The 18,354-nt window shown below is 38.3% G+C and overlaps 1 protein-coding gene across 3 annotated transcripts in view; it reads left to right on the top strand.

Moving 5' to 3' along the window:
* The window catches only part of GIPC2 (GIPC PDZ domain containing family member 2), a 77,560-nt gene extending 62,413 nt beyond the window's left edge, over positions 1-15,147 (top strand). The window contains exons 5-7 of one of the 3 annotated variants that reach the window (XR_003912130.1): positions 4,295-4,376; positions 5,698-5,872; positions 14,868-14,953. Coding sequence is in view for 2 of the 3 variants with exons in the window: in XM_029948698.1 (XP_029804558.1) it covers positions 4,295-4,376; positions 14,868-15,019 (234 nt within the window). In the remaining variant the exon portion in view is untranslated. Of the gene's footprint in view, positions 1-4,294; positions 4,377-5,697; positions 5,873-14,867 lie in introns of all 3 variants that reach the window. The other 2 variants (XM_029948698.1, XM_029948699.1) reach the window with 2 other exon arrangements.
* The last annotated feature ends 3,207 nt before the right edge of the window (positions 15,148-18,354 follow it).

Raw genomic sequence — 18,354 nt, 5'->3', positions numbered from 1 at the left:
CCTAGGATTCTCCATGTGCTTGAAGAGCAGAAGACTGAGCACGTTTTCACAGATTGGGATCCCAGAGTTTGTTGGGTGACGATGTCCAGGATCTGTCATGGAAGTGGTTTGTTGGAGCAGAGACTCCAGGAACCATGAGGCCGAGGTTGTGCTTTCGAATGTTTGAAATGTTTGAGTCACCCACGGTGTTGTCAGTTTGGGGGAATCCAGAGAAAGATTCTCAGTCAGGTACGTTGGTCTTGGATAGTGAATGAAAGGACTGATGTGGAGCAAGGGGCAAGGAAGAGGCTGGGGAGACCCAAAAGCATTTTACAAATGAGATCTGCTGAGGTATGTGAAAAACTCACGGTAGTGACTTCTGGTAATTCTGACTTTTTACTTTTCCAGTGTCCTGCAACACTTTTTCTTTTTTTGAGGGGGAGAGAGGGTGCACGTGAGCCAGAGGGGTGGGGGGAGAGAGAGAGGTGAGGTGGGGCCCACCGAAGTGGGCTCAGACTCCTAGACCTTGAGATCACGGCCTGAGCCCAAGTCAGATGCTTAACCAGCTGAGCCATCCAGGTGCCCCCAGTGTCCGGCCCACTCTTGGGCACATTGCTGCAGGCCAGTGAATGTTAATTGTATGAATGAACAAACCTGAGTAGAAGAAAGGAATCTGGGAGAGAGTGGAAAACTGAGGGAGCTGCCAAGGGGCCAGGAGAAGGCCCACTGCTTTCTAGTCCAGGCTGGAGGAACAAAGGACAGGTCTTAAAACTACTTGCAAAGGGGGCAGAGGCAGGCAGAAGACTCAGGAGCAGGCTCATCTTTGATAACGTTGTTAACATAATTAGTATTTGTTGAGCACCTGCTATTTATAAGATGCTGGCATGAAAAAGAGCAGCTGAAGATCTGTCTGGGGAGGTAGGAAAGATTCATTTGATGAGAAACATCTAAAACTCCATTCCTAGGGGCACCTGGGTGGCTCCGTTAGTTAAGAGTCTGACTTTGGCTCAGGTCATGATTTCATAGTTTGTGAGTTCAAGCCCTGCATCAGGCTCTGTGCTGACAGCTCTGTACTGGAGCCTCCTTAGGATTCTATGTCTCCTTCTCTCTGTTCCTCCCCTGCTTGCACTCTGTCTCTCCCTGTCTCTCAAAAATAAATAGATGGTAAACAATTTTTTTAAACTCCATTCCTATTTGCATAGCCTATTTCCTTAAATAGGGTAATTGAAAATAGCTCAATTCAAAGGAAAAAGCTAGTTTGGTGCTAATATTGAATTTGGTGCAGAGGACTTATGGTCTAAAGGATTTATAGATCTGAAACAAATCGCCTCCTTATAACCTAGAACAGATTCTGAAAAGTGTGGAAGATATTCCACCTGCATACCTCATAAATTATTTGGTATATATTTCTTAAAACAGGCACAGTCCAGGTGCTGGTGATACAAAGATGAAGAAAAACCTGTTTTTCCTTTAAAGAGAGAAGTTGAAAGAAGCTAAAATCCAGGGAACAGTTTTAATGTCAGAGGAGAGCTGATGAGCTTCTGTCAGGGATGGTCAGAGAGGGAGAGGCGGGACGGAATTTCTATCCCAGAGAAATGGTTGAGTTGGTTAAAGATGGGAAGAAGAGTGTTCTAGGCCTGAAAACCTGATGGGCTCGGGGACCTTGTAAGCCTCCTTGGGGTTGGAATGTGGGGTGCTGGAGGGGCCTGGTTGCAGGTGAGGAGGCCTGGGTCAGGATGTGAAAGGTCTGTGGAAATGGGAAGCCATTTAAGAATTGTGAGGAGAGCAATATAGTTTTGTATTTTAGAAAAATCCCTTAGTTCTAAGGGAGGGGTTGTTGAGCCAGGTGGGTTTGAGAGGGTGAAGATTGTGGGAGAAAAATTAGGAAACTTCTGTAAATATGAAAAAAATTGAGGGCTAAACCCAGACAATCAGACTGTGAGTGGGGAAGAGGTGAGGAGATCAAGAGCTATTTAGGCGGGGGGGAACGGTAAAATGGTGCATGAGAAGTACTGATACGTGTTATGAAAACTGAACGGTGGCCAGCTGGATACAAAGGTGAACACCGGTTACCTGCGTGGCTGCGTGATTTACACCGCACATCCAGAATGTGCCAGAAAGAAGGCAAGAGTGGCTTATCAGACTTGTTATTGTTTTTAAGGCTTAGTTCATATAAATAAAAACATGAGAAAGTTCTAATGACATCCTCAAGGAAATAAAACTAAAATGGTATTTGCAATAAAATGCATATTTTTAATAAGTTTGGCAAACATGAAGCAACATATATTTATAACTGTATTAAAAGCATTATGAATTTCTTACAATCTAATCTTAAATTCTGCATTTGTAGCAGTAGTTGATTATTTTACATCTTTGCGTAATTTCTCTTTTAGCTATGAAGCCATTAAAACCAAGTATTGAAATAAACTGTGAATGTAGAAGCAAACTCTGTAACATAAAACTGAGATTGTCAAAGAATAATAAAATGTATCCAATCGTGTTTTTCACTGAAACCTTTAATAAGGATTTTAGGAAGAACAAAAATATTTTGGTACCATTAATATATAAAAAATTAACTTTCATTTCATCTTCTTTTATAACATTTCTGTATATGTTTATAATGTATATAATAATATAGTAATATATGTGTTTATGAAAGGTACATACTGTTAAAAAATGATTAAAGAAGGGATGCCTGGCTGGCTCAGTCAGTAGGGTCCTGAGTTCGAGTCCTATGTTGGGTGTAGACCTTACTTAAAAAAATATTATCACAAATAACATAAAAAAATTAAAGACAATTTAGGTGATACAAACTTTATTCATGAAGTAGACAGCCCCCTTTCAGAGAATTGCAAAATGGAGTAGAAGGCAAGATTAATAGGATAAATATTAAAGAAAAAGTAAGAGAAAAACAGAAAATATCTGATTGGCTGGGCCCACATAGTAAATCTTGTTTGGTGGGAGGAGTCTCAGAGTTGGCTTGGTGTTTGGGGGTTGGCTGACTGGATTGTACTGTGTTTTGGGTCAAGCAGAGTATTTACAGGGACAAGAGTGATACCTGGCACAGCATGGCTCCATCTTGGGTCCAGAAAGTTATTTCAACAGTACACTAAAATTAAATAAAAAATAATAAGAGTATGTGTTCACAAATGTTCTACCCTTGGGGCAAGCCATTAAAAGGTTTGGAGACCCTTCATCTGCATGATGAAGACCAAAGGCCTTTTCACGGCACAGAGGACCCCTTAAGACTGAGTCTTGTTCTCTTTAGGGAAGTGTCTGTTTATGTCTTCTGCCCATTTCTTCACTGGATTATTCATTTCTCAAGTGTGGGCAAAATAAGTCAAGTGGAGAAGGACAGATACCATATGTCTGCACTCATAGGTCTAACAGGAGAACAGGAGAAACCTAATGGAGGACCAGGGGGAGGGGAAGAGGGAAAGCGAGTTGGGGAGAGAGAGGGACGCAAAACCTGAGAGACTATTGAATACTGAAAATGAACCAAGGGTTGAAGGGGAAGCTGGAGGGGGAAGGAAGGTGGTGATAGTGGAGGAGGGCACTTGTGGGGAGAAGCACTGGGTGTTATATGGAAACCAATTTGACAATAAACTATTTAAAAAAAAGAGAAAAAAAAAGACTGAGTCTTGTCTGGGTATACTCTTTTTTTTTTTTTTTAATCAGATTCTGTGGCTTCATATAGACTTTGCATATCTATTGCAATAGTTTTCTTTTTAATTAAAGTGTTTATTTTTGAGAGAGAGAGAGCATGAGCAGGGGAGGGGCAGAGAGAGAGGGAGACACAGAATTCGAAGCAGGCTCTAGGCTCTGAGCTGTCAGCACAGAGACGGACCTGGGACTTGAACCTACCAACCATGAGATCATGACTCGAGCTGAAGTCTGGTGCTTAACCAACAGAGCCTCCCAGGTGCCCCTGAAAACACAGTTTTTAAGTCACCTTTTTTCAAGTCTTCTGAAATGGCTAAGAGAGTTTAAGTTTACCTTGTCTGTGATGCCTCTTATATCCTTTAAAATTTTCCCTTATTATTATATTGTTATTTATTTTCACAGTTGTCTCCCTTTCTAGATTGTTAGGTACTTGGAGACAGTGTTCTGTTTCTCCTTTGAATCCATGGCACTTAACACTGACACTAAAAATAAGTATTTTCTGTATTGATTTGTATTGCATTATAGAGCACATTGGAGATATATTTCCATTGAAAGGAGTTGATGTACATAACCGTGAACTCGATTTTCCCTTAACCTTATCATTCAAGAGATTTCATAAAAAAATATCTTCTTTCTCTTTTCTTTGAAAAAGCCTTCTGAAGCCAAAACAAAAGCAGTTGAAAAGATTGATGATCTTCTTGAATTATACATGGGAATTCGAGATACTGATTTAGGTAAGATTATACTATTTAAAAAAGTCTTACAGTTCTTAATTTGATGGAACTTAGTGCTTATTTATGTCTTGCATTTATACTCAGTGATAAAAACTATTTGTGGAATGATAAAACATAATGAAAATATAATAAAAGAATAATGAAAAGACCTGGCCCTTACCACTTACTAGCTGCCAGGCTTTAAGACTCAAGTCAACTTTTCTAAACTTCAGTTTTTAAACTACAAATTATAAACTGTAATAGCAGCCTTCTTTCATAGCCTTGCTTTATAGATTTAAAAAACATATGAAAATATTTTGTTACAGGACACATGAAATATATTTGCTACAGATCTACATCAATTAAATTGTGTATTAGGATATCGAAGTTGTGCACATTTGATACAATTACTGAGACCCTGTGAACAGTGAATCAGCAATAGCAAGAGAAAGGACATATCTGGTGTGTGACTGATAGGGCAGTTGAGCAGTTCAATTTCTGTGTATTTCTTATGTCATCTTTAGGATGTCAGGGTCTTGATTTATCTAGCAAGACTATCCATTGGAAATAACAAAACAATAATAACTAATTGAATTCCAACTGACTTCAGGAATGAAAGGAAGGACATGTTTTGGTTCTAATAACTGAGGAGTCTAGAGGTAGATCCAGGCTTCAAAAATGACTAGATCTGGAGTTCTCATGCTATCATTGGGATGTGATTTCTCTTCTTTTCATTTGGGCTGCATTTAAGGCCCCTCTGATGTCCCCTGGCAGCTTCAGACCCTCCCGCATGGAGTCAAAATGATGGCCCTGGCTTCATCCTCTACATTTTAGTGTCAAGCATGATGGGAAGGAGGGAGGGCCTTTCCCAAGTCAAGCAGACAAAATGCTGAGGATTGACTCTGAATAGCCTGATTGGCTCACTGAGGTGGTGGCAGTGGTGGTGGGTGGGTGGTGGTGGGGGAGCAGGATGGTCAGACCCGGGTCCAATGCTCTCCCTATGGAGTTGAGAGTCGCTGAAATACTAGGGTTGAGTTGGTCAAAGTCCCGGCCTTTCCCATGCAGAAGCAGAAAATGTGCGCTTGAGAAGGGCAGATGGATTCTGGGTGACGAAAGAGTAAGTGTGCACTGCAGTGATGCGGTTTGTGCCTATGTGCATCCGTGTGTGGTGTGTGCATGAATGTGTGTGTTTGAATCAGCTACTTAATATAGCTTTTTTAAGCCAAAGACTTACTATTATGTTTACCTGCTGCCAAAGTGAAATGTTTTACTCTAGTTCAGGTAGAGTGTTTGAAACTCATTCTTCCTTTTCTATTTTAACTCACCTTCCTTTTTCTCATAGAGTCTATTCTTATTTTTTCCTGCCTGTCTGAACTTCTAAAATGAAATTTCTATGTTGGACATACAGATGCTGCCTGTAACTGAAGAAAAGTTAATACTCTTTTTCTAGCTCCTTGATTCAGAATATAAAATTTTCATGTAACAGATATTTGCTTCACACAGACAAGAAGTTACAGGTGAGATTATCTTATAGAAAGCCAGTATCTTAAAATATTTCTCCTCAACCTTTTGCATTTGGAAAAGCATAGAGATTTGTGCAAGTGGTCTATGGAAATTATGCAAATGAAGACAAAGGGGACTTAGAAATGGCAGTGCTCTTATTGTGTTGGAAAAATAATATATATATCTTTTGAGAATCTGAGAAGTTTTCAAACAGTGTAACTGAATATTATAACATTAAGAAACTAGCATGTCATTGCTAGATCTTGATGAACTCAAATTTAGGAGAACCACACTTTGCAAAGGCGAGAATTTAAAACTGTCTTTAGAACTTAATTTTGGGAATAGGCCAGGGGTGCCTGCCTCGCTCACTTGGTTAAGCATCTTACTCTTGGTTTCAGTTCAGGTTATGATCCCGCAGTTTGAGATCGAGCCCCATGTCAGACTCTGTGCTGACAGCCAGAGCCTGCTTGGGATTCTTTCTCCATCTGTTTGTCCCTCCCCAACTCATGCGCTTTCTCTTTCAAAATAAATAAACTTAAAAGTTTTTTTGGGGTATAGACCTTATATTAAATATAAACTGGGAATAGTTAAATAAGTTTTGCTCTTTTGTTATTAAATACATACACGTATACATGGAAGAACGTTGGGCAGTGGAGTAATTATAAATGAATTAAGCAGTTCTTTAAGAATTTCTTTCTTTCTGACAAATTCAGAGGACTAAACACTGCTTACAGATTCCTTGTAAATAAACTCATAATCCCATTGTAAAGTTAATTAATCATCTGTAACAAATTCCTCCAATGACATGAAAAGTCATTATCATTATACATGATTAGCAATGTGATCAGTCATCTAGGGAGGTAAAGTTTAAGGAAAGTAATTATTTGAAGAATGTAAACCATTGTTAAATTAGGAATTTCTGTCATTCAGATCTGATTAGCATGAAATATAAACCACAATTGTGACACTGATTCAACAGACAAATGAATATATTTGCTTGCTATTATTCTCAGTGTTCTTAGCATTCAAAAATGTTAAATCTTCAGTCAAATTGCAGTGACATCACATTACTCTGGAGTTGTTAATATAAATTAACGTTAAAAAGTAAAAAAAGACCTATGGCAGTAAAGTGGCTAAAACCAAAACACTGTCCTCAAAAAGCATTGGGATGTATTTAGCACTTGAAAATGGAAAATAATTGAAATGAGCTTAGGAAGTAACCCTGAAGGAGACAGTGCTTTATTTGGTTGTGAAGTTAATCTGTGAATTAGGACTTTTCAACTGACCAGTGCCCATATGTTTTGCCTTGGAATGTTATCCTCAGGAGAGAATAGATTCTGGAAGATTTTGAGTTCTGTAATGCCTTATATGAGATTGACCTAACTTAATGAAAAGTTGTATCATGTCAGTTTCTTCATGAATAGTTAAGGTAACTGTGTAAATTATATATATAACTATAATATGTTCTGATGATACTTATTTAGGAGTTTGGAAATCACCCTACCAATGTCACAATTTTAGGATTTCTCATTTATTTTTTTTAATGTTTGTTTATTTTTGAAAGACAGAGCGTGAACGGGGAAGGAACAGAGAGAGAGGGAGACACAGAATCTGAAGCAGGCTCCAGGCTCCTAGCTGTCAGCACAGAGCCCAACACAGGGCTCAGACTCATAAACCATGAGATTATGACCTGAGCTGAAGTCAGATGCTTAACCTACTGAGCCACCCAGGAGGCCCTGATTTCTCGTCTATTAAGCAATCCAGGAATGTGTGGCATGGAAATTTGAATGATAGATTCTAAGTAATTTTTCATATAAAATACTTTTAGCTCTTTAAAAAATATACAATAATGGTGTTTTAATAGAGATAATTATGTTTCTTCTTAAGACAATTTTATTCTGCAAATTCAAATCACTACAGAAAGTCATCCTTCTAAGATAAAGCTAATGAAATTTTGGTAATAGATTTTCATTAAAAAAAAACCCATATTCACCATCGGTTGTGTTTTTGATGTTTAACTCTGGTCTTGAGTTGCTTGAAATGGATTTATGAAAAGTCTTAAGGAAAATAAGTGTTAAAAACCCTCCATGGAAGGAGATACAACTAAAGGTTTAATGGCTAACAGTGGTTATCACTAATCTTTATTTAATCTTGCTATGTGTCATTTTATAGATTTGAAAACAGATTTAGAGAAGTTTGGTAACTTACCCAATGTCAGCTAACAAGTTCAGCTGAGATTCAGTTCTGGGATTTAGATACAAGGACTTTTCATCTGCAGTAATATATTATGTTTGAAAGCTTTGTTTAAGTATTTAAAAACTTAGTAGAAAACGTAGTATGACCTATATCACCAAAATAAGCTTGTCGGTAAATGAAGAAGTTCAGTTGTGGAAAGTATATAAAGATATTTTCAAAATGGCCACTAGAGGGCAGCACTTAGCTACTATATGTAGTATAACAATTCACTCTTTCAGTGGAATTTCCTCCCCCCCCAAGATTGTATTTGGGTGTTAAATATTATTCCAGTATATTTCAGATATATTACAGACAAAAAGTGTTTTAGTAGCTGTCCTGTTAATGTGATATAACTTTATAAAAAATGCTACATTTTGCTAAAGTTTCATTTTGCTTTTCTTTTAAAGGTAGTCTTTAATCAAAAAGGATAAAATTATACTAGTTTATTTTTCCTGTAAGGATGTTCAAAATTTGTTTGTACTTTATTCATTAACAAAATTTCATACATGTTTTAGTGCATGCTCCATTCTTTGAATATACATTCAAATTACTATTTTTTTAAAAAAGATTAATGAAACACTGTATTACATATAGTATTTCTAACACAACAGTGAAGCTGCCTAATTGGCATTTTTGTTACTTCTGCCAGACCAGGAGTTCTTTGAAGGCAGATGCCTTATGTTTTTAATCTTGGCTCCTACTACAGTACCTTTCCTTGAGTAAATATTTGTTGCCTGTCCGCTGAGAGGCACAAAAACAGTGAATTCACAGGCAGTATGAGTCCTAACTTCATTAGTTTGACTCTTTAGAGACAGTGTGAGCAAAGAAAGGTCAGAGAGAGAGAGGGAGATACAGAATCTGAAGTAGGCTTCAGGCTCTGAGCTAGCTGTCAGTACAGAGTCCAACGCGGGGCTTGAACCCACCAACCGTGAGATCATGACCTGAGCTGGACGCTAATCTGACTGAGCCACCCAGACGCCCCAAGATCATGTTCTTGATAGGAGAGAACATACATAGGTGAAAATAATGACAATACAGAGCAATGTTAAATATGCACTGTAAGACCTTATCACTCAAGTGTGGTCTGGGGACTGGCGCTACCGGGGGTTTGTTGGATATATAGTCTCTCAGGCCGTGCAGAGAGCTCCTGAACGAGAACCTGCATTTTGCCAAGGTCCCCGGCAATTTGCTTGCACATTCAAATATGAGGGACACTGGCTGAAGGCTTTAGGGAATGCAGATATCACTTTCAGATGTGGACATGGGACTTCCTGGAGGAAGGAGCCTTGAAGGGGAGAAAGGATTCTCAAAGTGGAGCTGGTGATTTAGGAGTATGTTATCCTCTGGGTAAAGCCAGGAGGGGAGGGATGGTGGTGGTTTGAGGGGTCAGATTTATGAGGTCATAACCTTAGTGTAGGGAAGTACAGCCAAGTGGGAGCCAAGGGTGCTTTGGACCAGAATGCCAGACTAGAGTTCAGTGTTTGTAAGTAAGCATTCGTGACCCAAGGAATATTTTTATATATGGGAATGATGCAGATAATCTTCTAGATGGAAAGGAGCTTTCCAGTCCTTTTGTCTCCTTGTCTAATAGGATCCACACTGTGCTTTAGGAAGAGAAATCTATTGTACCTCTGAGGATGGTGCTCCTTGGACTTGGAGGTTAAGGAAACAGCATGGTGGCCACGGGAGTGAATTGTAAAGGGGCAGATCACAGAGAGTGCAGAGGTGCAGCTGAAGGGGCGCGTGTTTGGTCCACAGGCACAAAGAGAGATGTAGAGCGGGGAATGAGTGCACCACTGATGACAGTGAGACAGGAGAACGAATAGCAGTTTCTCCAGAAGGGAGGAGGATGTTTGGTTTCTGGACATGCTGCTTGATTTACTAACAGAACACCTAGGAAGACTTGTCTACTCCTTACTCAGTAACGGGTATTTGGAACTCATGAGAGAAGTCAGAGATGGAAGTAAAGGTTTAGGATTTCTCTGCAGGGTCATGGCTGTGACTAAAATCTCCAAGGCATGACAACCTAAGTAGAAGAGGGACACAGGCAGACCCTCCAGGTTCATGGGAGACTACCAATAAAGTGCTGTCTCCTGAGCCCGTGGCTTCTTACCTCACTGTGTGAAAATGCATGCTAAGAGCAGCTTTCCTCTTTTCTTTGATTAACTTAAAAAACAAGCGTTCTCTCCATTTTGACTGTGTCTACTATACTCTAAGTTTTTTCCCCTTGTCTGTGTCGAGGGTCCTCTTTTTAATGTTTTATTATGATTTTCAGACATATAGTGAAGTTAAAAGATTCTATTAATTTACTATAATCTTTTCATCACCTATTTCTCCATTTCCCCATCCTATGTAGAGATTTTGCAAAAATATAATTATAATATAAAATTTATATTGCTTTCTCAGTAAATATTAAAATGAAAAGATATTCCCAACTTATTAGAATTATTCATAAATACTGTTTAAAAATGATTTCAAAATATTTCATCAAGTATTTCATCTAATATAATTCATTGCACCAGAGGTAACTTAATGATTCTGCGTCATAGGTTTTTTTTTTGTTTTTGATACTGTTAGGTCCATTTTTATGCTAAATTGTTTTCTGTTTTTTTAGAATTTTTTAAACATTTTATTAATTTTTGAGAGACAGAGAGAGACAGTGTGATGAGGGAGGGTCAGAGAGAGAGAGGGAAACACAGAATCTGAAGCAGGCTCCAGGCTCCGAGCTGTCAGCACAGAGCCCAATACAGGACTTAAACCCACAAACTGTGAGATCATGACCTGAACCGAAGTCGGACGCTTAACCAACTGAGCCACCCAGGTGCCCCTGTTTTCTGTTTTTAAGATTAAAAGAACTTTAATACATTTAAAAATATTTTTATTTTTGAGAGAGAGAGGGAGACACAGAATCCAAAGCAGGCTCCAGGCTCTGAGCTGTCAGCACAGAGCCTGATGTAGGGCTCCATCTTGAAACTATGAGATCATGATGTGGGCTAAATTCAGACGCTCAGCCAACTGAGCCACCCAGGTGCCTCTCTGTTTTTAAGATTTTTAAAGAAGTTAGATTCCCATATGTCCAAAGGAAATAAAAACACTATGTTGAAGAGATTTCTGCATCCCTATGTTCATTGCAGCATTATTCACAATAGCCAAGACATAGAAGCACATTAAGTGCCTATCAAGCTGAATGGATAAAGAAGTTGTGGTGTATATGCATCATGGAACATATTTAGCTGTAAAAAATAAAAAGGAGAAAATCTTGCCATTTGGACAATATTGGCAGGTCTTAAAGCATTTTGCTAAGTGGGGTAGTCATACAGAGAAGACAAATACATACTGTATGATTTCACTTATATGGAATCTTAAAAAAACCATCAACCACACAAAAAAGACTCCTTTTTGGGAGTCATGCTAAGTTGAATAAGTCAGGCAGAGAAGGACAGATACCATATGTTTTCACTCCTAGGTCTAACAGGAGAAACCTAGCAGGGGACCATGGGAAGTGGAAAGGTGGGGTAAAAGAGTTAGGGAGAGGGAGGGAGGCAAATCGTGAGAGACTCTTGAATACTGAAATCAAACTGAGGGCTGAAGAGGGAGGGGAAAGGGGAAGGGGGTTGACAGTCATGGAGAGGGACACTTGTGGGGAAGAGCACTGGGTGTATATATGGAAACCAACTTGGTAATAAACTATTTAAAACATTTTTTAAACTTTTTAAATAAAAAAAGTCAGGTTAAAAAAAAACCTCCTTTCTCCAAAAAAACCTTCCTCTCTCCTACTCCTAGTAAAAGAGACTAGATCTGTGGTTACTGGAGGCAGGGGAGAGACAATAGAGAATTGGAAGAAGGTGGTCAAAAGGTACAAAATCCCGGTTAATGAATAAGCACTAGGGATGTAACGTACAACATGACAATAGTTAATGTTGATGCGTGACATCTAGGAAAGCTATTGAGAAAGTGAATCCTAAGCATTCTCATCACAAGGAAAAAAAAATTTCCTTTTTTATATCTATATGAGGTGATGGATGTTAACTAAAGTTACTGTAATCATTTTATAATATATGTAAGTCAATCACTATATTGTACACCTGAAACTTACACAGTGATGTATGTCAATTATATCACAATAAAACTGGAAGAAAAGTATGGATTCCCAGAAGTGGACAATGTTAGTAGACTAAAGGATGTGAACATTTTCAAGGATTTTGGTTGTACTGGCTGCCAAATTGTTTTTCAAAAGCCAGATTTATTAAGCCAGTGTATCTGAATGTTTGCTTCACTTTATCCTGACTAGTGTTGGCATATCATCTAAACACACACACACACACACACACACACACACACACACACACACACATAAAGTTTTAATAAACTTGGCCAGAAGCTTTGGCTGGAGAAGCAGGTCTGGCTGATGGACACTCTTCTTCCTCTTTGAAGTGTTTGTTTCTGGATTGATGATAAATGCTTTTGGGTCAGGGCTGAGGCCGGAGGCGAGGTAAGTGGGGGTGGGGGAAACAATGATGAGAAAGTCAATTCTTCCTTGTTAGTGATTTTTAAAAATATTTTTGAAGCCATCTTAAACTTATAGAAAAGTTATAAATACAGTACAAAGACTTTTTCCTCTTGAACCATTTGGGAATAAATTAGCAATATTCATTGCCCCGGGATACTTTAGTGCATATTTCCTATAAAAATATTCTCCTATCTAACCACAATATAACCATGAATCATGAAAATAATATGGATACATCATTACCATCTAATATTCATATCGTATGTTTATTAAATACTTCAATACCCGTTATAGGAGGACATGTTGAAAATCATGTGTTACTCATATCAATTTGGAACAGTTTCCTCACTCTTGATTTTCATGATCTTGATGCTTTTGGAGGGTACAAACCAGTTATTTTATAGAATGTTCCTTAATTCTGGTTTGTCTGACTCCCCCCGGCCCCACCGAATTACATTAAGGTCATAAATCTGGCAGAAATCAGCAGGCATATGATTTGATTTGTTCTATTTCTGAGATTGTTCATATTGATGACTTAAGGTGGTATTTGATAATTGTCCCCACCATAAAGTTATTCTCTTTGTAGTAAGTATTTGGTGGAGAGAGATTTTGACACTATGTAAATATCCTATTCCTCATGTTCCTACCTACCTTCCTTCCATCTATTCATCAACCAGTCATTTCATTGTGGATTTATGGTTTCATGTTTTGTTCAATAGGATTATAATCTATTACCATTGCTAGTTAATTTGTTGCTTAAATTGTCCTTGGCTTGGTCAATGGGGGCTCTGTCACTTTGACTTCTGTGTCTTTTTCACATGTTCTTACCAGTTTTTGTCAGTTTCTTAGTTTCTGGCAGAAGATTAGCTACTCTTGGTATATTTTCCTTTGAAACTCCAATCCTGGAATCAGCCATTTCTCCTGCAAACTCTGATTCTTTTTAGTGGAGATAGATATTTAAGAGCCAAGATCTGGGTGCTTTGTCTGCTTATTGCTATCTTGGTGTCTAAATCTCTCTATTGAAATATGTCTCCACTGATCTCTTCCACTCTGTTTCCATAGGATTCATTCTAGTTTTCTCCTTTTCCCTATTTAACTTTTTCTGGCAGTGACAAACCTGGTTCCCACTATTTTTAATATATACACTTAGGTGATTAGTCCCAAGTACGTGACTAATCATTAGTCTTCTCCCTCCCTCCCCTCCTGTCCCCAACCTCCTTACCACACCTGGACTCTCGTCTTCCACCAGGTTCTTGGCCACGTGGAAGCTTCCTTCATTCCTGCATGGAGTCACTCTAGCCACATCCCGCTCCTGCTCTTATTGTGGGGCCCTTCTTTGGGCCAAATATCCTCCTTGCCTTCAGCCTGTGTTAGTACAGAACTGATGAAGACAAGACACCATTCTTAAATGCTCTTAAGAGCCCTAGTGGATTTTACCTGAAGGACCTCTTGGCTCATTCAGAGAAATCGTACAACTGTTGATTTGTTCAAACTTAACCTGGAAGGAAAGGAGAAGCTGAGTTTTGGTGTTTCTTTTTTCCCTGTAGGTTCTTCACCCAAGTCCCAAATTACATCCACATCGTCTCTTTCTGGTTACTAGTATTTATAGGGGGCTAAGGAAATAAAACACCTGAGCCTCATGGGCTCCCAGCCAGTTCGGGCAGGTCCCATGAGAATGTGTACTCCTGGAGATGTCCGGGCAATTTCCTAGAAAAACAGAACAAGGGCACCACTTCCTCTTTCTGTCTTAAACAAGAAAGGGGCTCAGAAAGTTATCTTGATTCCATGAGTAGACAGATCCCTTCCTCCTCTTCTCCCTAGCTTGATTTCCCCATTGCTAACTGTTATCCGTTGTCTTTTTTCTTTTGAGGGGCGAGGAGGACTAGATTCCATTATAGTTAGGAGAGGGGTACTGGTAGAGGGGGCAGAAAGAGCTAGTGGGGAAGTGGGGGAGGGATGATGTACTTGGAGTTTCCTGGCAGGCTTCACTACAGGGTTTTCTTTCAGGAGCCCTTGTCACACCCATAGGATTAGCAGTGGTTCTTGACTGAGGCCAGGGGTGGCAGCTGCAAATCTGGGTGCAGTGGACAGATTGTTTAAAAATCTATTTGCTAACATGATATGATAGAATGTTAATGTTATAACTTGTACTAGAAATATATATATGCATGTTACATTTAGAAAGTAATTTTCCTGGTGCCATTTTTCTCCATTCTCTGATGCTGTCTCATGTGTCATTAATTTCTAAAAATTGTTTTTGATAGCTACCACAATGTTTGAAGCTGGAAAGGACAAAGGTAATCCAGATGAATTTGCTGTGGCACTTGACGAAACTCTTGGAGACTTTGCATTCCCAGATGAATTTCTCTTTGATGTTTGGGGAGCCATCGGTGATGTGAAACAAGAATTATTATGATGTGGATGATCCATCTCTGGAGAAATAAACCATTCTTCCTTTTCAAAGCCCCATAAGATCTGTTTTTATACACTGTTACAGACTCTGGCTTGGTCTTATGTGTATGAAATATATTCTTTGTAATATAATTTTGGTTTCTGGTATCTTCTAATACAGTTGCATCTGTGATATGCTTAAGATAAATTACTTAAAATATCAATTTTTATATTCATTCAAGAGTCTTTTTAAAGTAAGTTTTAGGGAGTGTTTCTATGGAGATGATTTTGCTCCCCATTCACCCATGCTTTCTTTTCCACATATAAGTCATTGATTGCAATAGCTCTGTAGCTCATTTTCAAAATCTTAATGCAGTGAAACTAGGATTAGAGTGTGATTTGTCTTGTAGTATCTTCATTTTATTATACCAGTCTGTGCAGCATATATTCAGGATGTAAAGCATGAATTATGCCACCTATAAGTCTAAAACCATTGTTTTTTTATCCACTGAGTAAGAGGAGGAATATTCCTATAGCCTCTTGATGTCTATAGCCTACTGTCTCTCTTCATATAACAAAGATCGATTGACTTTATTTTTTGCTTCTTCATAATTACTTCCTTTTAAAAACCTGTTGGTGAAATCTGTTATGCTATGTGTTGGCTTGTGTGGAAGAAAGGTAGAAAAGGCAGATAGGGTAGAAACCACTTATATTTGATATTTTTTAAAGCAGTTCTTAAACCATTATTTCTTTTTCCACTCATACCCACGTTTATGTTACCTTTTATAAGCACTCCAGCGAAGGTTTTTTTTAGTCTTTATAGAACTTTTCTTTTGGAAGATATTTACTCAGAAAATAACTATGTTTGAGAAGATTTTTTTGGGGTGAAAGAGCAACCCTTTTAAGCCCCCTAAACTTTAGAAGAGAGAGTATCAGAAATTGATTTCCCCCAGTGGAAATAAAGGAGGACCAGAGGAATTGAGAAAATATATTAGCCTATTATTTTGGAGTTCTGACATACTTTCTCCAAAACCTTACATTATTGAGAAAATTGAGGGCAAATGATTGTCTTATCACTCTTATTTGATGTGTTATAGATGTAAGAGAAATGGAAATGAATGGTTTCAACAGAGATCATTTAGTAAGGCAGACCATGGTGTGACCAAGCATTCTTCTAAAGTGTGGTATGGAAGATTCTGTGTGCTGCCATGGTAATCAGAAATAATAACCCATGAGGGTTGTATTCCAGGAAATCAGAAGTAGTTCCCTTTTCATGCTGAGTTAATCCTAAGATAACTCTGTTGATTTCTGGTGCAACATTACTTGTACTGACATCCACTCCTCTTTCACACAAATTTAATGCTATGAAGCTGATATTCTTTGTCTCATTAATTTGAGACCTGTACAGAAGCCCTGTTTTAGTCATTAATGCTTAACAAAAGTAGTTTATAGAATGTGGATTGTCTTATTGTACTTGCCCATCATTTGAAAATAGGAACCACCGCAGGCTGTCATTTGTTGTTACTTATTTCATGGATTTCTTTTGGAGCTCCCCAAATATCTATTAATTCTTAATACTATCTGTCTTAGAAGGACACACAAAGAGCTGATCTTTTTCTTTTCCTTTCCTTTCCTTTCTTCTTTCTTAGCCTGTGTGTACGCGTGCACACAGGGGAGGGGCAGAGGGAGAGAGAGAATCTTTAGCAGGCTCAACTTTAGTGCAAAGTCCAACATGGGGCTCCATCTCAAGGTTGTGAGATCATGACCCGAGCTCAAATCAAGAGTTGGGTGCTTAACAAACTGAGCCACCCAGGCACCACAAGAGTTGATATTGTTAGAGATAATAAAGTTGAGGCCCATTGAAACATTTTAGTTTAAAAAAAAATTGTCACGATGTTAGATCTGAAATAAGTCATTATTTATTATGATTCATGTTTGTTTCTCCTTTTTTGGGGGATGCAGGAAGATTGATTCCCTGTGACTTATGGAATCTCATATTCACAAAGTGAGTTGTGCTCACCATGATTTTTCTAGAATTTTGATATGTAAGGTAACAGCTGTAAGTTGTTAGCATTAAATGGCAGTTATTATTTAGGGCTTCAGCTGGGCACAGGTACTTTAATACTAGTAAGTTTTTCCTTGAAATGTCTTTCTCACCTCTATTGCTAACCTGATAATAAGGTCAGTTTCTTTATGTAATTTTGTTCCCTTACATGAAAATATATCTGTTTGTGAACTTTGTGCCTTTTCGCAACTCTCAGTGCACAGAAAGAACAGGGTCCCTTTTTAGATGTCATGGTCTGTGGTTTGGGCTACCTTGCTGCTACCGTGAGACCATCCCCCCTCCCCCAACTAAACATGCTGTTCCATCGATCCAACTGAACATTTCCAGAAGCTTCTGTCATTTTCTTTCGCTCTGTAAGAGCCCCCCCAGTGGAGGAGGAGATTTAATTCCTTATTTCCTTCCATGCAGAACAGCATCTTTCAATGGCTACTAAGAGCACATGTTTTCCTTGTAGCAAAATGCCGATGACTGAATGTTGGGCTAGATGGAGCCTTGAACATGGCTTGGTCCTGATCAAGTGCATAAATTTTAGGATTACAAATAGGTTCATTTTGGGTTTCTGTGATGTTTCAAAAATACAATTATATAATTATGTGAAACTAAGAATTCAATTATAAAAGCAATAATCAGTTAACCTCTGGAGTTATCATATCTAATATTGTAATATGAATATATAATTAGAGATAATTTTGCCAAATGATTAATTTGCTATATTTCCTTCTATAACTTTAACAAATAGACCTTTTCTAAGTACAGTACATTTTCTTTAGGTCCATGTTCTTGCTAGACCTTCATCAGGTTTAGAGAGAGCATTCCTAGCATCCTTCAGTTATCATTGCCTACTTAGCATAGTAGCAAAATGAATTTTATTTGCAAATGGTTTCCAAAATAATGGTTCTTCTAAATAGAGCATAGTTATCTACCATATGAAAGTTTGATCCTGTAATGACCCTCTCACCCTCTGATACATCTAAAAATATATGGATACCAATAGCATTGCTATTATTCTGGTGGAAGTTATAGGTTAGAAGGACAGTGGGTATTTTTCCCAGGCTAGGAATGAATAGAGAGACCAGAGATGCTCTTCAACTTAGAGTCCTAAGAATTAGTGCTCTGAGTAAAATCCACATTTATTATCTTGACACCGATTGAAAGGGACATCAGAGTAATTACAAGTCCTCACACATATGGTTATAAAATGTTTCTAACATGGTGAAGTGTACAAATGGCACAGCTTGTCCCTACCTATTACCTGAAAACTAGTTCTAAGAAATGACTCTAGGTTATTATCTGCG

The sequence above is a fragment of the Suricata suricatta genome, chromosome 8 (assembly GCF_006229205.1).
Source record: "Suricata suricatta isolate VVHF042 chromosome 8, meerkat_22Aug2017_6uvM2_HiC, whole genome shotgun sequence".
Classification (NCBI taxonomy): domain Eukaryota; kingdom Metazoa; phylum Chordata; class Mammalia; order Carnivora; family Herpestidae; genus Suricata; species Suricata suricatta.
This window is presented reverse-complemented; position numbering and strand designations above follow the sequence as displayed.